At 46.3% G+C, this 25587-nt stretch overlaps 1 protein-coding gene and 1 long non-coding RNA gene across 4 annotated transcripts; one reads left to right on the top strand and one right to left on the bottom strand.

Annotated features, from left to right (window-relative positions):
• Positions 1 to 3211: 3211 nt before the first annotated feature.
• Positions 3212 to 18493, bottom strand: LOC138653150 (polyadenylate-binding protein 1-like). Of its 3 annotated transcripts, none has more exons than XM_069743209.1 (10): positions 17908 to 18303; positions 15249 to 15455; positions 14159 to 14352; positions 13964 to 14079; positions 6070 to 6206; positions 5670 to 5764; positions 4371 to 4508; positions 4183 to 4278; positions 3608 to 3874; positions 3212 to 3379 (listed from the first exon to the last, which is right to left on the bottom strand). In XM_069743209.1, the coding sequence occupies exons 2-10, from the start codon at positions 15439 to 15441 to the stop codon at positions 3290 to 3292; spliced, it is 1326 nt and encodes a 441-aa protein (XP_069599310.1). In that variant the 5' UTR covers positions 15442 to 15455; positions 17908 to 18303; the 3' UTR covers positions 3212 to 3289. The 3 variants fall into 3 exon arrangements, with proteins under 3 accessions (XP_069599310.1, XP_069599312.1, XP_069599311.1); XM_069743211.1 differs by lacking the exon at positions 17908 to 18303 and adding an exon at positions 18415 to 18493 and having other exon boundaries at positions 3231 to 3379; XM_069743210.1 differs by having other exon boundaries at positions 3231 to 3379; positions 17997 to 18337.
• Positions 18493 to 24306, top strand: LOC138653151 (uncharacterized). The gene is made up of 3 exons (XR_011315776.1): positions 18493 to 18629; positions 21080 to 21218; positions 23759 to 24306. It is a non-coding gene; the product is annotated as an uncharacterized lncRNA (long non-coding RNA).
• Positions 24307 to 25587: the final 1281 nt, after the last annotated feature.

Here is a 25587-nt window from a genome sequence, read left to right as displayed (position 1 = left end):
TCCCCTTACGTTCCACGACAATAAGGTAATCTTTTTAGCCTTGAGAGTCAGCCTTGTGGAATAGATAGGGGTATTCCAGAAAAGGCTATCTCCATCGGTGGCATTGCACAAGATTAGAAGAACCACTCTAGATCTGATGTAAACCTAAACAGCAATCTGAGGGCCGGTTGTGCCCCCTTTATGCTTCAACATAACCCAAATTTCAACACTAACATTTTGGCCACTGCGACCATGCCCTAACAGGCGCTCTCTAAGGGACCAGGGCCTAAGTCGAAACCTTGGATGTAGCAGTCACAATGGGGGTAACCAAGCAACCTTCTAAATTCTCCATCGTTCTAAAGTAGCAAAACTAAAGAAGGATATTGAATTCATAGCAGCAACCCACAGGTGGGCCAGATATTACCTAGAGTAGGAGCAAACCATTGTCCACAGTTGTTTTTTTATTTTCCACGAACTGCGCACTTCTCTTCTGTACATCAGCAAAATAATCTGTGAATATGGAGATTCTTGGACCATTTATGGAGCTTCATAGGATGGTATCCCTATAGTGAAGTATCTTGGCCAGGACTGTGCATGGCTGACTTCCAGGCGGTAGTGGCCTTGTCTGCACCCGTTCCACTGCAAAGAGGGGGCTAAGAGTATCCTTCCCACACACCATCACTAGCCAGGTTTCAAAGAATTCTGTGGTCTTTGCGCCCTAGGATTTTTAAGGGACTCCAACAATCCAGATATTTTTCCTGCACGGGCGGTTCTCCAAATCATCCTGGTTGATGCGATTTGCCTCTGATAACTTGGTGTGTTGCTGCAAATCTTGCCTCATTGGAAGTAGGATGTCCTATAATTCATTAACGCTCTTCCCGAGGTCTGTGGTCCTCTCTGAGATACTGCGTATATCTTGTCTGACCACTGAAATGTTCTTCATAATTCCTCCTACCTGCAGCACCAGAGATGAAAGAGAGCTACTACAATCCCCAATGGCTTGCATGATATCTTGGGCTCTGTAGCTGCTAGTTGGCATGTAGGAGAAACAGCATGGACTCCCCGGTTCTCATCTGGTTCATACTCAGGCTGATCTGTAGTAAGCAGGTGGGAGAAGGAATTTGGGTCTGGATGAATCCCTCTCAACGTGTCATCCCGTTTCTTCCACTCCTGATCTTGCAAATCTTTCTAAACTAGCCACATCCTCCTTTTAGTGCTCACCCGCTCAGCTTGCACTCTCTGCCACAATTGTGTCGACCCCACCTTGTAGATTGCACTCCTGGCCTTTGAGCACGTTCCCTTTCTTCATGGCGGGCTCCGTGCCAGGGAAAAGGCTGTTTACAGTGTCCAGGCATAAGCAGGTAAGTATACCCGACCAGAGGGTGAAAAAAAGGGCAGCTTGAGGATCGTATAAGGATCTGCACACGGAGCTGACCGGGCATGCATCCTCTCACATCGCTGGCAGACCATGCCCCCACGGCAAGTGCAAATCTTAAAAATGGTGAGGACTGGTATAGTAGACCACAGAGTTTATGTAATATCGCTGTATAGACTGTGATGTGCACTAGTAAGGTTTAGCGGGAGAAGACACTCGGCGTACACACTAAACCCCATTCTCACAATACATTGAACATACTTTGGGAAAGCAACCACAGCCAATATAGCAAAGCCAAAGAAGATCTCCCAAGCAGGAATGAGATTAAAATGCCTTTATTATATATACACTTGGCAATAAGTAACAATGATAAAAGACACAAATGTGCACAATGGGATTATTTGTATAATAAAATCAATATGAATAATAGTACAGACTGACCCCTTGAAAATTATATCCTATATTATACTACCATGACAGGTTTAAACATCGCCCCAGGATGACATATATTATTAGCTGGATTTATATATAAAAAAAGACTTTCTGCATATATTGCAAGTACAGACCTATAGATACAAAATGTGCAAAATTGGTAGCAAATAGTAATTTATGTGCAATAAAGCAATATAAAGTGCAACAGGAGGGGGAAGGGAAAAAGGTCAATTATAACCATACAGTGTACTGAATATGTCAGTATATACACCTTATTATAACACGTGCACAACTATGTCAGAAAAAATAAAAAAACTTTTTTTGTGCAAAGAGAAAAAAAGGGGGGTTATATATACCCATAAGATATGCTGGATTATACCAGAAAGTGCTATGTGCAAAAAGAAAGTGTAAAAACTGAAAAAAAGCCACAATTGCAGGTTACACTATTCTAAGAGGAGTGTATACTAAACCATACTGCACAAAAATAGGTCTATAAGAAAGTATCAAATATATCTATATATTTCCAATAGTACTAATTATAGTGGCCAAAAAAATAAAAGAGCAGCTAAATCACCACCATAAAGTCACCACTGGCACACTCTGACCACCAGAGGGCCGGATACTAATCACTATGGTGTAATGCAGGGGGATGTACTTAAATCTTTAAATATACCTGTGAGGTCAGCTGAATCCCAAAGAAACGCACCCCGACGCGCGTTTCGGATTACTCCTTCTATCCTCTTAGAATAGTGTAACCTGCAATTGTGGCTTTTTTTTCAGTTTTTACACTTTCTTTTTGCACATAGCACTTTCTGGTATAATCCAGCATATCTTATGGGTATATATAACCCCCCTTTTTTTCTCTTTGCACAAAAAAAGTTTTTTTATTTTTTCTGACATAGTTGTGCACGTGTTATAATAAGGTGTATATACTGACATATTCAGTACACTGTATGGTTATAATTGACCTTTTTCCCTTCCCCCTCCTGTTGCACTTTATATTGCTTTATTGCACATAAATTACTATTTGCTACCAATTTTGCACATTTTGTATCTATAGGTCTGTACTTGCAATATATGCAGAAAGTCTTTTTTTATATATAAATCCAGCTAATAATATATGTCATCCTGGGGCGATGTTTAAACCTGTCATGGTAGTATAATATAGGATATAATTTTCAAGGGGTCAGTCTGTACTATTATTCATATTGATTTTATTATACAAATAATCTCATTGTGCACATTTGTGTCTTTTATCATTGTTACTTATTGCCAAGTGTATATATAATAAAGGCATTTTAATCTCATTCCTGCTTGGGAGATCTTCTTTGGCTTTGCTATATTGGCTGTGGTTGCTTTCCCTTGGTACGGTGGTGGTTTCCACATTTCTCTCCACAGGACACTAGTCACTGACACTTGTAATTATAATTTTAATATTCTTTTAATATTCTTTTATTGATTTGTTATTTATCATACAGTGATTGGTGTACCTGGGGCTGTTACTTAATTGAACATACTTTGTGGTGTCCGGCTAGGACTTGGCACAACCTGCGGTTTCGGTACTGTATGACAGCATCCTGCATGGTTCTGGACCTAAAAACAAGTTTAGGTTGTAATAAATGGATTGTATATCGTTAGAAAAACATGGCTACTTTCTTTCTGTAACAGTTCCCATCTTTCCACACGTCGAGTGTGGTTTTGTAACTCAGCCCTATTCTCTCGAATGGAGCTGATCTGCAAGACCAGCCACAACCTTAGAACAAGGATGGCACTGTTTCTGTAAGAAAGCTTTCTGTAGGTTGTTTTTATCTGGAGACTTACTTGTGAAGCAGGTGGCATTATAAAGCTGGGAGGTGGTGGTGGTTGGTAGGTATTGATGACTTGGTTGGGTACAATTCGGATATGATCCATCTTCTTCTGGTTGGCTAGAGGAGCTAGCCGATCCTTCTTACACTGTGCAAAGGCGACATACAATGGCTTGGAGTCTACAATCCTTCCGTTCATCTCTGTGACCGCTTTGGTTGCTTCCTCGGGAGCGGAGAAGCAGACAAAACCAAACCCTTTGCTGCGTCTACCTTCCATCATGACCTGAAATATTACATCACCTGACATCCTTACAATGAAACATAGGAAAATAAATAGTACACCCTCACCTAAGAAGGTTCACGCTAAAGGGTCATTCCCGACATTGAAAGTTATCATCTACTCATCACTCTATTCCTAAAGGATCCATGGGGTCCCAGCAGTAAGACCACCGCAAATCCACAAGTTATCACCTCTCCTATGTATCGATGAAAACGTCTAATGTTGGCCATAAGTATAACCCTTAATGTTACGTAGATGAAAATGAATGTGAGGATAGAAAGAAGAAAGAAGCAGATACAAGCTGAGCTCACCTTAGCACTGATGATGGTGCCATAACGGGAAAACACCTGATGCAGTAGCCTGTCATCAATGCAATCTGCAAGATTGTTAATGTAGAGATTGACACCCTAAAATTAGAAGAAGAAAAAAGTTATTAAAAATGCAGAATTTTTTTCAAACACTCACACAAATTAAATACAAAGGGAGTGAAGTCACTCACCTGGGAACTGGTGATCCATTCTTGGTTTATTTGCTCGAACGTCCTCCTAACCTCTGGTTGTCTTTCCAACTTCTTCTGGGCTCTTCCAACATAAATGGCCTTACCATTCACATCTTTACCATTCATTTCATTCACGGCCTTATAGAAGTAGGAAAATAGTTACTTTACTCCCATACGTTGGTCACAAGAACAAGATCTCTCACCCTGAGGGATCAGGACACCATTTCCTACGGACTGTCATTTTTTGATCTCCTAAGGACAGGGTTTCATCCCATCCTGAGAGAGCTGATCTTCCCCTGGTTCTTTGTTCACATGGTGCACACCTGACTATTGTAGATTGCAAAATGATTGCAACCTATATTATCCTCGCCAGGAGGGGTATTCCCATCTTAGGCATTGATGGCGTAATCATCTGATGCTATCCCTGCCTGATAGATAAGGTTCCAGAGGTGGCACCCGATCTCAAGAAAAGGGGTCCCTCAACCTCCAACCTGTCTGGATGGCCAGTGGATGGCTGCTGCATCCAGGTGGAGAATGAAGAGGTGGTTGCACATGTACACATCCTTAGATAGCTGAGCACACGCACAGCCACGCCACTTCCCACAGGGACCCCTGTTTTGTGGGTATTCAGTAAATGTCTGAAAAAGTAAAACCCCCTTAGAGTATGTGCACACTGAGTCTTTTTGCTGAGTTTTTGAAGCAGGAACTACCAAGTTTGTGAGGAGTTTTGAGTCTCAGAGGAGGATTCAGAGAGTTTCCGCTCAGTGGCTGTGTGCATACATCATCTTTTTCAAGTGGATTCCGAGCGGAATCCATCTGAAAAAGTGTCTCAAAAGCTCTTAAAAAAATTAACATAATACACAGCAGTGTCAAAATCCATTACTCTGCCCATGTTCAGTATTTTGTTACTTCTTTTCACTGCTTCAGGGTTTGGAAACCTTGGAGCAATTAAAAGAGGTAACATGTTTATTCTCTCATAATGAAGATATAAGGGAGAAGATGTCAGAGCAAAAATAGGAAAAAAAAAGCCACCGACTGAAGTAGCTTCACCTGAGAAAAGTCGGCAGCTGCGCCAGAATCTAATGCACATAGGCAATTTCTGCTCCAAAATGTAAAACAATGCCGTAGGGGTATAGGCCCTGAGATCCCAACTAACAGTACAAAGGGGAATGCTGTCTCACGAGAGTGGTATACAGACTGATAAATGATTATTGCTGCTCATCTTCCACCAACTTAGACGGCCTACAATAACAGAGATACCAATCCTGACTCCAGATATTTCGTAAGTCTCCATCTCACTTTTAGGGCGTCCTCGTGTTTCTTAAAGCTCACAAAGCCGAATCCCTTGGACGTCCCATTTTGATCAGTCATGACTTTAACGCTCCGTGTAGGCCCTAAAGTGAGAGTATTGCCCAAATTTAGGTTTCGGAAGCTTTAGGACAACCCATATATAAGTCTGACTTCAGAAGACTGTATTGTGGCCATATTTTATTCTTTGTGTTATTGCTCGATGTCCCGACCCATCAGCGGGCCTCCTGGCCCAGAACGTACATCATAAATGGCTGCGATGCGGTTACCTCAGGTTATGAGACCCGCTGATGGGTCGGGACGTGGAGCAATAATACAGAGAATAAAATATGGCCACAATACGGTCTTCTGAAATAACCGTGATTCTCGTAGCTACACGATTCATATTTACCGTATTTGCTGAACAATTCCTTGAGCCGTTCATCGTCCATATTTTCTCCAAAGTTATTGATGTAAACATTAGTGTATAAAGAACTGGCAACAACTTCAGGTTCTCGTTTGTGACTGGACTTGGAATGTTCAATATACCTTTACAGAGAATGCAGACACGTTTATCCAAAATTGTTATTTACAAGCGGCAAAAAAACCCCCAAACATTTAGCCCACTTTCACCCGATCAGTATTCAGTCAGTATTTGTAGCCAAAACCAGGAGAGGAACTATCAGAGGAAAAGTGTGATAGAAACACCTGCACCACTTCTGGATTTATCACCTGCTCCTGGTTTTGGCTACAAATACTGAGCGTGTGAACGTGGCCTTAGAGGGGTATTCCTATGTAGATATTTGTATATACAGTGGGGCAAAAAAGTATTTAGTCAGTCAGCAATAGTGCAAGTTCCACCACTTAAAAAGATGAGAGGCGTCTGTAATTTACATCATAGGTAGACCTCAACTATGGGAGACAAACTGAGAAAAAAAAATCCAGAAAATCACATTGTCTGTTTTTTTAACATTTTATTTGCATATTATGGTGGAAAATAAGTATTTGGTCAGAAACAAACAATCAAGATTTCTGGCTCTCACAGACCTGTAACTTCTTCTTTAAGAGTCTCCTCTTTCCTCCACTCATTACCTGTAGTAATGGCACCAGTTTAAACTTGTTATCAGTATAAAAAGACACCTGTGCACACCCTCAAACAGTCTGACTCCAAACTCCACTATGGTGAAGACCAAAGAGCTGTCAAAGGACACCAGAAACAAAATTGTAGCCCTGCACCAGGCTGGGAAGACTGAATCTGCAATAGCCAACCAGCTTGGAGTGAAGAAATCAACAGTGGGAGCAATAATTAGAAAATGGAAGACATACAAGACCACTGATAATCTCCCTCGATCTGGGGCTCCACGCAAAATCCCACCCCGTGGGGTCAGAATGATCACAAGAACGGTGAGCAAAAATCCCAGAACCACGCGGGGGGACCTAGTGAATGAACTGCAGAGAGCTGGGACCAATGTAACAAGGCCTACCATAAGTAACACACTACGCCACCATGGACTCAGATCCTGCAGTGCCAGACGTGTCCCACTGCTTAAGCCAGTACATGTCCGGGCCCGTCTGAAGTTTGCTAGAGAGCATTTGGATGATCCAGAGGAGTTTTGGGAGAATGTCCTATGGTCTGATGAAACCAAACTGGAACTGTTTGGTAGAAACACAACTTGTCGTGTTTGGAGGAAAAAGAATACTGAGTTGCATCCATCAAACACCATACCTACTGTAAAGCATGGTGGTGGAAACATCATGCTTTGGGGCTGTTTCTCTGCAAAGGGGCCAGGACGACTGATCCGGGTACATGAAAGAATGAATGGGGCCATGTATCGTGAGATTTTGAGTGCAAACCTCCTTCCATCAGCAAGGGCATTGAACATGAAACGTGGCTGGGTCTTTCAACATGACAATGATCCAAAGCACACCGCCAGGGCAATGAAGGAGTGGCTTCGTAAGAAGCATTTCAAGGTCCTGGAGTGGCCTAGCCAGTCTCCAGATCTCAACCCTATAGAAAACCTTTGGAGGGAGTTGAAAGTCCGTGTTGCCAAGCGAAAAGCCAAAAACATCACTGTTCTAGAGGAGATCTGCATGGAGGAATGGGCCAACATACCAACAACAGTGTGTGGCAACCTTGTGAAGACTTACAGAAAACGTTTGACCTCTGTCATGGCCAACAAAGGATACAGTGGGGCAAAAAAGTATTTAGTCAGTCAGCAATAGTGCAAGTTCCACCACTTAAAAAGATGAGAGGCGTCTGTAATTTACATCATAGGTAGACCTCAACTATGGGAGACAAACTGAGAAAAAAAAATCCAGAAAATCACATTGTCTGTTTTTTTAACATTTTATTTGCATATTATGAGGGAAAATAAGTATTTGGTCAGAAACAAAATTTCATCTCAATACTTTGTAATATATCCTTTGTTGCCAATGACAGAGGTCAAACGTTTTCTGTAAGTCTTCACAAGGTTGCCACACACTGTTGTTGGCCCATTCCTCCATGCAGATCTCCTCTAGAGCAGTGATGTTTTTGGCTTTTCGCTTGGCAACACGGACTTTCAACTCCCTCCAAAGGTTTTTTTATAGGGTTGAGATCTGGAGACTGGCTAGGCCACTCCAGGACCTTGAAATGCTTCTTACGAAGCCACTCCTTCGTTGCCCTGGCGATGTGCTTTGGATCATTGTCATGTTGAAAGACCCAGCCACGTTTCATCTTCAATGCCCTTGCTGATGGAAGGAGGTTTGCACTCAAAATCTCACGATACATGGCCCCATTCATTCTTTCATGTACCCGGATCAGTCGTCCTGGCCCCTTTGCAGAGAAACAGCCCCAAAGCATGATGTTTCCACCACCATGCTTTACAGTAGGTATGGTGTTTGATGGATGCAACTCAGTATTCTTTTTCCTCCAAACACGACAAGTTGTGTTTCTACCAAACAGTTCCAGTTTGGTTTCATCAGACCATAGGACATTCTCCCAAAACTCCTCTGGATCATCCAAATACTCTCTAGCAAACTTCAGACGGGCCCGGACATGTACTGGCTTAAGCAGTGGGACACGTCTGGCACTGCAGGATCTGAGTCCATGGTGGCGTAGTGTGTTACTTATGGTAGGCCTTGTTACATTGGTCCCAGCTCTCTGCAGTTCATTCACTAGGTCCCCCCGCATGGTTCTGGGATTTTTGCTCACCGTTCTTGTGATCATTCTGACCCCACGGGGTGGGATTTTGCGTGGAGCCCCAGATCGAGGGAGATTATCAGTGGTCTTGTATGTCTTCCATTTTCTAATTATTGCTCCCACTGTTGATTTCTTCACTCCAAGCTGGTTGGCTATTACAGATTTAGTCTTCCCAGCCTGGTGCAGGGCTACAATTTTGTTTCTGGTGTCCTTTGACAGCTCTTTGGTCTTCACCATAGTGGAGTTTGGAGTCAGACTGTTTGAGGGTGTGCACAGGTGTCTTTTTATACTGATAACAAGTTTAAACAGGTGCCATTACTACAGGTAATGAGTGGAGGAAAGAGGAGACTCTTAAAGAAGAAGTTACAGGTCTGTGAGAGCCAGAAATCTTGATTGTTTGTTTCTGACCAAATACTTATTTTCCACCATAATATGCAAATAAAATGTTAAAAAAAACAGACAATGTGATTTTCTGGATTTTTTTTTCTCAGTTTGTCTCCCATAGTTGAGGTCTACCTATGATGTAAATTACAGACGCCTCTCATCTTTTTAAGTGGTGGAACTTGCACTATTGCTGACTGACTAAATACTTTTTTGCCCCACTGTATATTACAAAGTATTGAGATGAAATTTTGTTTCTGACCAAATACTTATTTTCCACCATAATATGCAAATAAATTGTTAAAAAAACAGACAATGTGATTTTCTGGATTTTTTTTTCTCAGTTTGTCTCCCATAGTTGAGGTCTACCTATGATGTAAATTACAGACGCCTCTCATCTTTTTAAGTGGTGGAACTTGCACTATTGCTGACTGACTAAATACTTTTTTGCCCCACTGTATGTGTGTAGTATATTTATATTTATTTCTGTATATACATTGTGAAATCTCTGCCACTGTACCATTAATTGCAGAAAACATTTATTCGGATATATAGAACTGATTTTTAGTTGCAGACATTTTGGCAATGTTTGGATGTACCCATAAAAATTTGTGGCACACACACTGTCCTAGATACGTGGAGCCTGGTAGAACAGGGTCTGGGAACCCCAATTTTCCCTATAGCTGGCAGCGCGGTTATCCACCTTTGGGGACACTTTGTTTCTTACTTAAATGCATATATTCTTGGCTAAAATTTAGTTTTGCAATTGGGTTTCATTAAGAATGTTGCACCATTTGCCTTGTATAGCCTCAGTGTTGCTCTGTCTAGTGCTGGCTGCAGAATGGGTTAACTGAAAATCCAAGAGTGAGCTCATTCTAAGGCCGGCGTCACACTACCGTGTTTTACGGACGTAAGAGAGGTGCAGAAAATACGGATTGCATACGGTACAATGCTTCTCTATGCCCCTGCTCCTATCAGCCGTATTTTACTGATCCGTATTATACGGTCTTCTACAGCCGTAGAAAATCGCAGCATGCTGCGTTTGTCACCGTATTGCGCAAAAAATACGCCAATGAAAGTCTATGGGGGCCAGAAAAATACGGATTACACACGGACCAGCAGTGTGACTTGCGAGAAATACGCTGCGGTGTTAGAGAGAAAAGCCGGCAATTCAGCGCGGTGTACAGTAAAATCACACTGACAGGTTACAATAGAATAGGTAGAATAAATGTGTACACATAGAATAGGTATATATATATATATATATATTTATATATATGTCATTGAGACACATATATGTATATATTAATATTTCATACAGCGCTAGATAGCTTTAAAGCCGGTAATTCAATTGCCGGCTTTTGCTATCTCCTTCCTAAACCCGACATGATATGAGACCTGGTTTACATACAGTAAACCATCTCATATCACCATTTTTTTTGCATATTCCACACTACTAATGTTAGTAGTGTGTATGTGCAAAATTTGGGCGGAAACAATTGGCGTGGGCTCCCGCACAATTTTCTCCGCCAGAGTGGTAAAGCCAGTGAGTGTGGGCAGATATTAATAGCCTGGAGGGTCCATGGTTATTGCCCCCCCCCCCCCCCCGGCTAAAAACACCTGCCCCCCGCCACCCCAGAAAAGGCACATCTGGAAGATGCGCCTATTCTGGCACTTGGCCACTCTCTTCCCATTCCCGTGTAGCGGTGGGATATGGGGTAATGAAGGGTTAATGTCACCTTGCTATTGTAAGGTGACATTAAGCCAGATTAATAATGGAGAGGCGTCAATTATGACACCTATCCATTATTAATCCAATAGTATGAAATGGTTAAAAAACAATATCCCATACCTTCCGATGATCTGTCACGTCCCACGATGTAAATCCATCTGAAGGGGTTAAATTATTTTACAGGCAAGAGTTCTGCTATAATGCAGCTGTGCTCCTGCCTGTAAAACCCCAGCGAATGAATGGAAAGTAGGACAATGACCTGTAGTTACCTTCATTCGCGGTGATGCACCATCTGCTGGTTGTCCTCATATGACCTCGAGCGTGGGAACTTTTCAGAATATTTTCCCAGCCTCTTCCAGATGTGCCTTTTCTGGGGTGGCTGGGGGCAGATGTTTTTAGCCGGGGGGGTGGGAGGGGGGGGGGGGGCGAAAACCATAGACCCTCTCCAGGCTATTAATATCTGCCCTCAGTCACTGGCTTTACTACTCTGGCGGAGAAAATTGCGCGGGAGCCCACGCCAATTTTTTTCACCATTTAACCCTTTAATTTAATATCTAGAGCGCCCAAATTTTGCACATACACACTACTGACATTAGTAGTGTGTAATATGTAACAAAAATGGGGATATGAGATGGTTTACTGTATGTAAACCATGTCTCATATCATGTCGGGTTTGGGAAGGAGATAGCAAAAGCCGGCAATTGAATTACTGGCTTTAAAGCTATCTCTCGCTGGATAAAATATTAACCCCTTCATGACCTTGGGATTTTTAGTTTTTCCGTGTTCGTTTTTCACTCCCCTCCTTCCCAGAGCCATAACTTTTTTATTTTTCCGTCAATTTGGCCATGTGAGGGCTTATTTTTTGCGGGACGAGTTGTACTTTTGAACGCCATCATTGGTTTTAGCATGTCGTGTACTAGAAAACGGGAAAAAAATTCCAAGTGCAGTGAAATTGCAAAAAAAGTGCAATCCCACACTTGTTTTTTGTTTGGCTTTTTTGCTAGGTTCACTAAATGCTAAAACTGACCTGACATTATGATTCTCCAGGTCACTACGAGTTCATAGACACCTAACATGTGTAGGTTATTTTTTACCTAAGTGTGGTGAAAAAAAATTCCAAGGTTTGCAGAAAAAAAAAATTGCGCCATTTTTCCATACTCGTGGCGTCTCCATTTTTCATGATCTGGGGTCGGTTGAGGGCTTATTTTTTGCTTGCCGAGATGACGTTTTTAATGATAGCATTTTGGTGCAGATACGTTCTTTTGATCGCCCGTTATTGCATTTTAATGCAATGTTGCGGCGACCAAAAAAACATAATTCTGGCGTTTCAAATTTCTTTCTCACTACGCTGTTTAGCGATCAGGTTAATGCTTTTTTTTAATTGATAGATCGGGCGATTCTGAGCGCGGCGATACCAAATATGTGTAGATTTGATATTTTTATTGATTTATTTTGATTGGGGCGAAAGGGGGGTGATTTAAACTTATATTTTTTTTATTTTTTTCACATTTTTTTAAACTTTTTTTTAATTTTTGCCATGCTTCAATAGCCTCCATGGGAGGCTAGAAGCAGGCACAGCACGATCGGCTCTGCTACATAGCAGCGATCTGCTGATCGCTACTATGTAGCAGAACTGCAGGTGTGCTGTGAGCGCTGACCACAGGGTGGCGCTCACAGCTACCGGCGATCAGTAACCATAGAGGTCTCAAGGAGCTCTATGGTTACTATGGAGAAGCATCGCCTACCTCCGATCATGTGACGGGGTCGGCGATGACGTCATTTCCGGACGCCCGGACGGATGCGGTAGTTAAATGCCTCTGTCTGCGTTTGACAGCAGCATTTAACTAGTTAATAGGCGCGGGCAGATCGCGATTCTGCTCGCGCCTATTACGGGCACATGTCAGCTGTTCAAAACAGCTGACATGTCCCGGCTTTGATGCGGGCTCACCGCGGAGCCCTGCATCAAAGCAGGGGATCTGACCTTGGACGTACTATCCCGTCCGAGGTCAGAAAGGGGTTAATATATATATATATATATATATATAGACAGCATATATGTTGTTACGATTTTTTGAGCACATGGATCCATTGTATGTCCATATGTCGGTTTTGCAAGCCTGCGAGAAAATCTCGCAGTACGGATGCCATACGGATTACATATGGAGGATGCCATGCGCAAAATACGCTGACACACCCTGCCTACGGAGGAGATACGGACCACTATTTTGGGGACTTTTCTACGTAATTTACGGACCATATTTTTATACGCTGAGTGTGAGGCCGGCCTAAGGGTATGTGCACACGTAGAATGGTCCACTGCGGATTTACTGCGTTTTTACACCTGCGGTTTTCTGTTATGGAGCAGGTGTAAAACCGCTGCGGATCCCGCACAAAGAATTGACATGCTGCCGAATGTAAACCGCTGCGTTTCCGCGCGTTTTTTTCCACAGCATGTGCACTGCGGATTGAGTTTCCCATAGGTTTACTTTGTACTGTACAACGCATGGGAAACTGCTGCGGAAACGCTGCAGATTTTGCTGCTGTGTGTAAACATAGCCTAAGGATCCAGAAAGAGAGCTTCTAACACTTATCTGTCTATTTCTGAGCTCTTCTCAGCTGATTTATGACCACTGACCACAGAAAAGTTGAATGTGCAGGGAGGAGGAGACAAACAGCCTGTAAAAGCCAAAAGGTGCAAATTTTGTAAGGAAACTGAATTGCAAAAATGACTTTTAGCCCCAAATAAATGCAATTAAGTAAAAAAAAAAGTCCCCAGAGGTGGATAACCCCTGCCACTGGCGACATGTAAGTCAATAATCGATTGTGGATTCTTTGTGTTAGGCCGTCTTGGCACGTCTCAGTCTGTATACAGGTCGCGGTTTGCAGACCAGCCGAAGGTCTCCTGACCCGAACCCTAAAGCTTGAAATATGCCTATGAGAATGTTGATTTGGGGTCCAGGAGTCCAGAAATCCCAGACACGTGAAGCCGGCCTTACATGAGGGCATACTTACACTTTCTGGTCATTTAGGATCTTGCCATTCAACGAGTCAATGGCCTTCTGGGCTGATTCGCGGGTCTCGAAATGTACAAACCCATAACCTTTAGATCCATTTTCGTCACACACGACCTGCAACACCTCATATTAATAAGGGACCTTACTACTGCACAGACCTCACACATCCGTATGTGGTGGATGACTGACTTACCTTACACGACATGATGCTGCCAAAAGCAGAAAATGTGTCGTACAGTAATTTACTATCGATGGTCTTATCCAGGTTCTTGATAAAAATGTTGCCGATCCTGCTCTTTATTACGGACGGGTTGCGCTGACACCACATAATGCGCATCGCTTTGCCATTCATGTCTTCAAAGTTCATGGTATCCAGAGCTCGCTCCGCTGGCGGGAAAGGATGGGGGACATTTTCAAAGAAAGAGACTATCAATGACTTTATCCACCTCGGTGACCTCTGCGCCCTGATAGGATGCCATGCCATGATAGGAATTGTTGATCAGCTCCAGCATTCCATGCTACAACATTTTTTACTATATTTTGTTTTGCATTAATTTTATTTAAAAAAAAATAATTTGCAAATTTTTCTTGTTCTAAAATTTTTTTAGAAATCTTGAACTGTTCATACTTTCTGCCCTTTCAGGAAGAGTTTTCAGCAGGCTCCTTATCAGCAGAGGAAGGATGACGGTAACGCTTCTACATACAGCTGATAATACAAGATCCACTAATTACAATAGGAGATGTCACAGCTGACCCTGCTCACCCTCCCTTCACAATGACACTTGTACACGCTCATTAGATGCTTTAATAAAATTATTGGACTCAGGTCTGATGACTGTAGCTATGTACACCTGTTGTTTCCTGAAACAACAGGAAGTTATAATCTATAAAAGCACCCATGTCCAGTTTGAAAGTTGCAAGATTTTTTTTATTTTTAATACATTATATGTTAAGCTAAAAAATTGCCAGAAATTAAAAAAAATATACAGTATTTCAAGCAATAAAATGTAAATTGTGTAAAAATCATTCAATGTGATTGTTTGGTTTTTATTTTTAGGTTGTCTCTCACAGGTGACGTGTACCTACGATAAAAATTTCAGACCTCTGCATTCTTTGTAGGTGGGAAAACATGTAAAATCGGCAGCGTATCAAATACTTATTTTCCCCACTGTATCTACAATCTTGTATGTCCATGATATTTGTGGAACAGTTGCAATATTTCACCCCAGCCTTGTTGCTGGCAGGGCTGCAATGTATAGCTATAGTTGTGTATTGCTTCTCACCGTCCTCCGGCTGCTGGAAATTGATGTAAGCGTAGCCAAGAGACTGACCGGTGATCTTGTCTCTGCATATGATGACTGACAAAATGTTGCCGGCAGGAGTGAACTTTTCATGCAGCATCTCCTCTGTGACCTCCGGAAGGAGATCCCCAACATACAGGGTTGCTGTACTGTGGCTGAGTGCGCTAGTGGCCATTATTAGCAGGGTCACTAAAATAAAGGAGATTGTAAGAAAAACACCTTGATAATAACATGTCAGCATTACATGGCAAGTTAAGTAAATAAGGCAGCACACTGCAGCGCTGAAAGATGCACCTGTTCACACTTAGTCTATGTTTGGATGTGCTGGTCAGGTTTTTGAAAAGCATTACATGGCAGTCACACGCCAAAGCTGGCCATGCACATTAGCCGCAGCCTGACCATAGCTTATCTACACCCCGAACAAAAGGACATTCAACAGGGCGGATCATTCTCTGCCCCCGTCCTCTGTTCAGGGTGAAGCTGGGGACCCCGATACACAGTATAAGGCCTGCCGATCCCGCCAAAGTCAGACAACATTTATCTAATGTGTATGAGCAGCTTTAAAGGGGCTATCTGGCGCTGTAACATTGATGGCTTATTCTTCGGAGAGGTCATCAATGTCTGATTACTGGGGGTGCGACACCCGGTACCCAACCGATCCTGGCGGTGGCGGCTGGAAGTGCTGAGTTGTGGCTCTGTCCAGAACAGCTCCATCGACAGTATAGTGGCCACGGCCAGGTACTGCACATGCCTTCTCTATTGAATAGTATGTGCATGTGTCACTATTCTGTAGACAAAGCTGTGCTGTGCAGCTCCATAACTGAGCAGTTCCGGCTGCCGACGACACCAGGAAGGGCTGATCTCCGGGGGTACTTACCAATCAGACATTCATCACCTACCCTAAGGATAGTCCATCAATGTTAAAGTCCCAGACACATGCTTTAAAGAACTGGTAGATTTCACCGCTTCACTAAAACAAAGTCAAATTGACATCTTGGTTTTTTTTATTCTTGTATTTATGGGTAAATATAATTTTTACAGTAAAATGTAATTTAGTATGTTGAGCCGTTTGGTTTCTACAGCCTCTATGTATCACAGTACATGTAATACTGCAAAACGAGGTAACTGTGAATCCACCAGTGAGCTCATCTGAAGGCCGAATAATTAATTGTCCAAGTTAATTTACACATCAATAATAAAACATACTGATCAGCTAGGCAATTATTAAACTGCGTGCTAAATCAAAGAGTGTTTTGATTCTTTTCAATAAAAAGTTATAACTTTATTAATACAGACAAATACAAAAAATAAAACAATGCCTTAAAACCGTACAGATAAATGTAATGGCAGGTAGGTGTAGAGCAAAATATAATACTAGTGAGGGAGCAAGAGATAAAATAAACATTCCTGGATACAACAAATTTTTCAACAATAGAGCATGCTGAGAAAATACCTCCACTAACTTCAAATCACCAATTGATGAGGAATTTCAATATTAAAGTCATCTATTTACTTATAATTATACTGACTAAAGCGAGATGAAGAAATAGAGGCTCAAACCGCATGCTCTATTGAAATGTTGCTAAATAAATCCTGAACCAAAGTGCTATCAAATGTATGCACTTAGTAATGATAGTGCTTAAAATATGGATTAAACACCCGTACATATGCTGATAGATATTTTCCTTTGTTACAGAGCGAGGGTCTTCAGGTGGGTTACCAGAATAATAAATTATTCCAACAACCTGTGTGTTTATTTCATTAAAAGACTTTGTAATAATGTGTGTGTTTTTTTAACCCTTTACTACTATTGGATTAATAATGGATAGGTGTCATAATTGACGTCTCTCCATTATTAATTAGGCTTAATGTCCCCTTACAATAGCAAGATGACATTAACCCTTCATTACCCCATATCCCACCGCTACACGGGAATGGGAAGAGAGTGGCCAAGTGCCAGAATAGGCGCATCTTCCAGATGTGCCTTTTCTGGGGCGGCTGGGGGCAGGTGTTTTTAGCCGGGGGGGGGGGGGGGGGGGGGCAATAACCGTGGACCCTCTCCAGGCTATTAATATCTGCCCTCAGTCACTGGCTTTACTACTCTGGCGGAGAAAATTGCGTGGGAGCCCACGCCAATTGTTTCCGCCATTTAACCCTTTAATTTAATAGCTAGAGCGCCCAAATTTTGCACATACTAACATTAGTAGTGTGGAATATGCAAGAAAAAATGGTGATATGAGATGGTTTACTGTATGTAGACATGTCTCATATCATGTCGGGTTTAGGAAGGAGATAGCAAAAGACGGCAATTGAATTACCGGCTTTCTGCTATATCGCGCTGGATGAAATATTAATATATATACATACATGTGTCTCACTGACATACATACATATATATATATATAGACAGTATATATGTTTTTATTATTTTTTGAGCACATGGATCCATTGTACGGCTGCCATACGGATTACATACGGAGGATGCCATGCACAGAATACGCTGACACACCCTGCCTACGGAGGAGCTACGGACCACGATTTTGGGGACTTTTCTGCGTATTACAGCCGTAAATTACGGAGCGTATTGTCTTACGCCGAGTGTGACGCCGGCCTGACATGTGGCGCTGATTAGAGAACTTACGATTCTAGAATTCTTCACTTTCCTCCGCAAAGATTTCAGGTTGTGCCGACTTTGGACTCACAGACTCTGCACAATATGTCGGTAATCACCTTGTTCCTATCTTGTCTCCAGTCAGATCCTGATGGCGGCTCCTGGTAAACTGTCACTGTCAGGGCACAGCATGGCCGCCTCATGGTGCCAACTGATGCCCACGCGAGGAGCGGGCAGTTACTACGGGGCCGACACGTGTCTGGATCCCCCTTATAATAAAGCATTTTATGCCATAAATGTGCACCAATCAAATAAGACTTCTCCTTTCTGGATCATCACTTATTATATGTTTACGCACTTGTGTGCTCGTGCCTACGGCAGGACGATGGGGGGAGGGGGGGCGGCACGGGAGCAAGTTTTCTTTCTGGTCTTTTTTTTTTTTAAATTAGAGTCCGGAGCCGCCTCCCCCCGCCCCGGGCTCCTCCCCCCGCCCCGGGCCCCTCCCACTTCCCGCCTCCTTGAAGACGTCATACTCACCTACTCCAGCGAAGCCTGGTCTCAGGCTAGAGGCTAAATCCAAGGCGGCTAAAGGACCTCTGGTGACGTCACGCCCATGTGACCGGAAGGGGCGGCGCCTCTCCCTCCATAGAGCAGACAGGAGAAACGGAAGCTGTGGACGTCATGGCGGGATTTCGAGGACTGTGTGCAGGATTTGGGGTGTTTTGGGTTCCTCCTCCATAGTCACAGACCAGGTAAGTGGGAGTCTGCCTGGGGGAGAAAGGGGTGATGTTGCTTGCATGGGGCTGCACGCTGGACGGTGGGGGGATCTGCCTGGGGGAGAAAGGGGTGATGTTGCTTGCATGGGGCTGCATGTGCATGCTGGACGGTGGGGGCATCTGCCTGGGAGAAAGGGGTGATGTTGCTTGCATGGGGCTGCATGTGCATGCTGGACGGTGGGGGCATCTGCCTGGGAGAAAGGGGTGATGTTGCTTGCATGGGGCTGCATGTGCATGCTGGACGGTGGGGGGATCTGCCTGGGGAGAAAGGGGTGATGTTGCTTGCATGGGGCTGCATGTGCATGCTGGACGGTGGGGGGATCTGCCTGGGGAGAAAGGGGTGATGTTGCTTGCATGGGGCTGCATGTGCATGCTGGAAGGGGGGGATCTGCCTGGGGAGAAAGGGGTGGTGTTGCTTGCATGGGGCTGCATGTGCATGCTGGACGGTGGGGGCATCTGCCTGGGGAGAAAGGGGTGATGTTGCTTGCATGGGGCTGCATGTGCATGCTGGACGGTGGGGGGATCTGCCTGGGGAGAAAGGGGTGGTGTTGCTTGCATGGGGCTGCATGTGCATGCTGGACGGTGGGGGCATCTGCCTGGGAGAAAGGGGTGATGTTGCTTGCATGGGGCTGCATGTGCATGCTGGACGGTGGGGGCATCTGCCTGGGAGAAAGGGGTGATGTTGCTTGCATGGGGCTGCACGCTGGACGGTGGGGGGATCTGCCTGGGGAGAAAGGGGTGGTGTTGCTTGCATGGGGCTGCACGCTGGACGGTGGGGGGATCTGCCTGGGGAGAAAGGGGTGATGTTGCTTGCATGGGGCTGCACGCTGGACGGTGGGGGGATCTGCCTGGGGAGAAAGGGGTGATGTTGCTTGCATGGGGCTGCATGTGCATGCTGGACGGTGGGGGCATCTGCCTGGGGAGAAAGGGGTGATGTTGCTTGCACGGGGCTGCATGTGCATGCTGGACGGTGGGGGGATCTGCCTGGGAGAAAGGGGTGATGTTGCTTGCATGGGGCTGCATGTGCATGCTGGACGGTGGGGGCATCTGCCTGGGGAGAAAGGGGTGATGTTGCTTGCATGGGGCTGCATGTGCATGCTGGACGGTGGGGGCATCTGCCTGGGGAGAAAGGGGTGATGTTGCTTGCACGGGGCTGCATGTGCATGCTGGACGGTGGGGGGATCTGCCTGGGGGAGAAAGGGGTGATGTTGCTTGCATGGGGCTGCATGTGCATGCTGGACGGTGGGGGCATCTGCCTGGGAGAAAGGGGTGATGTTGCTTGCATGGGGCTGCATGTGCATGCTGGACGGTGGGGGCATCTGCCTGGGAGAAAGGGGTGATGTTGCTTGCATGGGGCTGCATGTGCGTGCTGGACGGTGGGGGCATCTGCCTGGGGAGAAAGGGGTGATGTTGCTTGCATGGGGCTGCATGTGCATGCTGGACGGTGGGGGCATCTGCCTTTGGAGAAAGGGGTGATGTTGCTTGCATGGGGCTGCATGCGCGTGCTGGAACGGGGGCATCTGCCTGGGGAGAAAGGGGTGGTGTTGCTTGCATGGGGCTGCATGTGCGTGCTGGACGGTGGGGGGATCTGCCTGGGGGAGAAAGGGGTGATGTTGCTTGCATGGGGCTGCATGCGCGTGCTGGAAGGGGGGATCTGCCTGGGGAGAGAGGGGTGATGTTGCTTGCATGGGGCTGCATGCGCGTGCTGGAAGGGGGGATCTGCCTCGGGAGAAAGGGGTGATGTTGCTTGCATGGGGCTGCATGAGCATGCTGGACGGTGGGGGGATCTGCCTGGGGAGAAAGGGGTGATATTGCTTGTATGGGGCTGCATGTGCATGCTGGACGGTGGGGGGGATCTGCCTGGGGAGAGAGGGGTGATGTTGCTTGCATGGGGCTGCATGTGCATGCTGGACGGTGGGGGGATCTGTGTGCGGGGGGGGGGGGGGTGTCTACCTGCAGAATGGGGCTGATGTTACTCGCATGGGTCTGCATGGTGTGGGGGGCTGATGTCACGCGTTGTGCAGGTCAGTGTGTGATGTCTCTTGCGGTGGGGGGAGCAGGGATGTATAGCGCTACGTGTGTGTGTGTGGGGGGGGGGGGGACAGGGGAGGGGATGAATGATGATGGAGATTTGAGGGATTGATATTAACATGAGAATCTGCCTGATGGTGCGGAGTCCGTCCTGTTTTATTTATTCTTTTTTACATAAAACGTTTTCTCATTAATATTATTGGGCACACATGACGTCAGGTTGATGACTGTCCTATGACCTCTGGGAGCGACACTGCGTGATAACAATGTCTCCAGATCCCGGGCTTTATTGTCCTCGCACGCTGTGCTGGTCAGTATTAGCCCGGAGGCCACTGGTGGCGGCCACTACTTGTGTCCAGGTTTCTGCATGATTTTTTTTTTCTGTTTTATTCTAGGTATTGTCGCTTTTCCCCATCCAGTGACCTCCCTGCAGATGTCATCTCATCACTGGACTTCTCTTCACCAAGTGGAATGCTGGAGCCCCCACAATCCATGCGAGGACCCAAAGGGATGACACTGTGGGCGTCTGATAATGTCAGAGAGACGAGTATAATTCCTAAAAGAAAAAACACCAAAACCTCCCTTTCTCTCCATTTATATTGCTAGGGTCTGTGTCCCCGCCCCGTCCGCTCCTCTGTGTCCCCGCCCCGTCCGCTCCTCTGTGTCCCCGCCCCGTCCGCTCCTCTGTGTCCCCGCCCCGTCCGCTCCTCTGTGTCCCCGCCCCGTCCGCTCCTCTGTGCCCCCGCCCCGTCCGCTCCTCTGTGTCCCCGCCCCGTCCGCTCCTCTGTGCCCCCGCCCCGTCCGCTCCTCTGTGCCCCCGCCCCGTCCGCTCCTCTGTGCCCCCGCCCCGTCCGCTCCTCTGTGCCCCCGCCCCGTCCGCTCCTCTGTGCCCCCGCCCCGTCCGCTCCTCTGTGCCCCCGCCCCGTCCGCTCCTCTGTGCCCCCGCCCCGTCCGCTCCTCTGTGCCCCCGCCCCGTCCGCTCCTCTGTGCCCCCGCCCCGTCCGCTCCTCTGTGCCCCCGCCCCGTCCGCTCCTCTGTGCCCCCGCCCCGTCCGCTCCTCTGTGCCCCCGCCCCGTCCGCTCCTCTGTGCCCCCGCCCCGTCCGCTCCTCTGTGTCCCCGCCCCGTCCGCTCCTCTGTGTCCCCCGCCCCGTCCGCTCCTCTGTGTCCCCGCCCCGTCCGCTCCTCTGTGTCCCCGCCCCGTCCGCTCCTCTGTGTCCCCGCCCCGTCCGCTCCTCTGTGTCCCCGCCCCGTCCGCTCCTCTGTGTCCCCGCCCCGTCCGCTCCTCTGTGTCCCCGCCCCGTCCGCTCCTCTGTGTCCCCGCCCCGTCCGCTCCTCTGTGTCCCCGCCCCGTCCGCTCCTCTGTGTCCCCGCCCCGTCCGCTCCTCTGTGTCCCCGCCCCGTCCGCTCCTCTGTGTCCCCGCCCCGTCCGCTCCTCTGTGTCCCCGCCCCGTCCGCTCCTCTGTGTCCCCGCCCCGTCCGCTCCTCTGTGTCCCCGCCCCGTCCGCTCCTCTGTGTCCCCGCCCCGTCCGCTCCTCTGTGTCCCCGCCCCGTCCGCTCCTCTGTGTCCCCGCCCCGTCCGCTCCTCTGTGTCCCCGCCCCGTCCGCTCCTCTGTGTCCCCGCCCCGTCCGCTCCTCTGTGTCCCCGCCCCGTCCGCTCCTCTGTGTCCCCGCCCCGTCCGCTCCTCTGTGTCCCCGCCCCGTCCGCTCCTCTGTGTCCCCGCCCCGTCCGCTCCTCTGTGTCCCCGCCCCGTCCGCTCCTCTGTGTCCCCGCCCCGTCCGCTCCTCTGTGTCCCCGCCCCGTCCGCTCCTCTGTGTCCCCGCCCCGTCCGCTCCTCTGTGTCCCCGCCCCGTCCGCTCCTCTGTGTCCCCGCCCCGTCCGCTCCTCTGTGTCCCCGCCCCGTCCGCTCCTCTGTGTCCCCGCCCCGTCCGCTCCTCTGTGTCCCCGCCCCGTCCGCTCCTCTGTGTCCCCGCCCCGTCCGCTCCTCTGTGTCCCCGCCCCGTCCGCTTGAGAGAGGAATTTTGTGTTAAAGGGAACCTGTCACCCCCAAAATTGACGTTGAGCTCAGCCCACCGGCACCAGGGTCTTATCTCCAGCATTCTGTAATGCATTCTGTAATGCTGTAGATAAGCCCCCGATGTATCCTCAAAGATGACAAAAAGAGGTTATATTATTTTCACCTGGGCGGTCCGATCCTGGGCCTCCCATCTTGATAGGATGACGTCCTCTTCTTGTCTTCACGCTGTGGTGCGCAGGCGCCGGGAAAGGTCAGAGAGGCCTGGGGCCTGCGCACTGCAGTACTTTGCGCTGGAGCCGCAGCGTGAAGACAAGAAGAGGACGTCGTCTGATGAAGATTGGAGGCGCCGGACCGCGATGCCCATCGGACCGGACCTGGACTGTCCCTTGGTGAGTATAATATAACCTCTTTTTCTCATTTTTAATTATTTTTATTTTTGGATACATCGGCGGGTTATCTACAGCATTCCAGAATGCATTACAGAATGCTGCAGATAAGCCCCTGATACTGGTGGGCTTAGCTCGCCCTCGATTTTGGGGGTGACAGGTTCCCTTTAAGCACCACAATACTGTTTTTGCAGCTAAAGCACAGGGGACTTTGGTACAAAATGTGTTTTGCTTTTTGTCATTAATTTGTCTTTAATGTTTAACCCCTTTACCCCCAAGGGTGGTTTGCACGTTAATGACCGGGCCAATTTTTACAATTCTGACCACTGTCCCTTTTATGAGGTTATAACTCTAGAACGCTTCTACAGATCGTGACATATTGTACTTCATGATGGTGCTAAAATTTCTTAAATATAACTTGCGGTTATTTGTGGGGAAAAAAACGGAAATTTGGCGAAAATTTTGAAATTTCGCAATTTTCCAACTTTGAATTTTTATGCCCTTAAATCACAGAGATATGTCACACAAAATACTTAATAAGTAACATTTCCCACATGTCTACTTTACATCAGCACAATTTTGGAACCAAAATTTTTTTTTTTGTTAGGGAGTTATAAGGGTTAAAAGTTGACCAGCAATTTCTCATATTTACAACACCATTTTTTTTTTTAGGGACCACATCACATTGAAGTCATTTTGAGGGGTCTATATGATAGAAAATACCCAAGTGTGACACCATTTCAAAAACTGCACCCCTCAAGGTGCTCAAAACCACATTCAAGAAGTTTATTAACCCTTCAGGTGTTTCACAGGAATTTTTGGAATGTTTAAATAAAAATGAACATTTAACTTTTTTTCACACAAAATTTATTTCCGCTCCAATTTGTTTTATTTTACCAAGGGTAACAGGATAAAATGGACCCCAAACGTTGTTGTACAATTTGTGCTGAGTACGCTGATACCCCATATCTGGGGGTAAACCACTTGTTGGGCGCATGGCAGAGCTCGGAAGGGAAGGAGTGCCATTTGACTTTTCAATGCAAAATTGACAGGAATTGAGATGGGACGCCATGTTGCGTTTGGAGAGCCCCTGATGTGCCTAAACATTGAAACCCCCCACAGGTGACACCATTTTGGAAAGTAGACCCCTTAAGGAACTTATCTAGATGTGTGGTGAGCACTTTGACCCAACAAGTGCTTCACAGAAGTTTATAATGCAGAGCCGTGAAAATAAAAAAATAATTTTTGTGAAAAAATATGATCTTTTCGCCCCCAAATTTTTATTTTTCCAAGGATAAGAGAAGAAATTGGACCCCAAAACTTGTTGTAATAATAATAATAATCTTTATTTATATAGCGCCAACATATTCCGCAGCACTTTACAATTAAGCGGGGACATATACCGACAAATTCAATACAAGTTAAGAGAATTTAAACAGTGACATTAGGAGTGAGGTCCCTGCTCGCAAGCTTACAATCTACAAGGAAATGGGGGGGACACAATAGGTGAAAAGTGCTTGTTATTTCAGGTCTGGCAATTATAATAAATAGGGATTTTCATATGAAGCTGCATGATCCGGTCATCAGCCCGTGTGTTTAAGTGCAATAGTCAAGTATCAAGTGCAGTTAGTCAAGTATCAAGTGCAGTTATCATGTGTATGGAGGGTGTGGAGACAGATGAGTAGTAGGGTGCAGATTCACATGCAGATAATATTTGGAAGGAGGGAACAGGACAAAGTTAGTTTACTGAGTAGTTGATGTGGTAGGCTTGTTTGAAGAGATGGGTTTCCAGAGCGCGCTTGAATAGGTTGGGGCGAGGTATCAGTCTGATCGTCTGGGGAAGTGCATTCCAGAGAGCTGGCGCAGCATGAGAGAAGTCTTGGAGACGGAGGTGTGAGGTTCGGATTACGGGGGATGTTAGTCTTAGGTCATTTGTACAACGGAGGGCACATGTAGGGCGATAGACAGAGATGAGAGAGGAGATATAAGGCGGTGCAGAACTGCGGAGGGCTTTGTGGGTGAGAGAGATGAGTTTATACTGGACCCTGTAGCGAATGGGTAGCCAGTGTAATGACTGGCACAAGATGGAGGCATCGGTGAAGCGGTTGGACAGAAATATGACCCTGGCTGCCCCATTTAAGATGGATTGGAGAGGAGAAAGTTTGGTAAGAGGGAGACCGATCAGAAGAGAGTTGCAGTAGTCCAGATGAGAATGAATGAGAGCGACAGTAAGAGTCTTAGCAGTTTCAAAGGTGAGAAAATGTTAGATTCTGGAGATGTTTTTAAGACGCAGGGGACAAGAGCGAGTGAGTGATCGGTTATAGGGAGTAAAGGAAAGTTCGGTGTCGAATATGACCCCAAGACAGCGGGCATGCTGTTTGGGAGTTATGGTTGAACCCTCCAGGGTAATTTCGATGTTGGGTAGAGTGAGGTTAGTAGAATGAAGAAACACAAGAAGTTCAGTTTTGGAGAGATTTAGTTTCAGATAGAGGGAGGACATG

This window comes from Ranitomeya imitator, unplaced genomic scaffold (genome assembly GCF_032444005.1).
Source record: "Ranitomeya imitator isolate aRanImi1 unplaced genomic scaffold, aRanImi1.pri SCAFFOLD_113, whole genome shotgun sequence".
In the NCBI taxonomy this organism is placed as follows: domain Eukaryota; kingdom Metazoa; phylum Chordata; class Amphibia; order Anura; family Dendrobatidae; genus Ranitomeya; species Ranitomeya imitator.
This window is presented reverse-complemented; position numbering and strand designations above follow the sequence as displayed.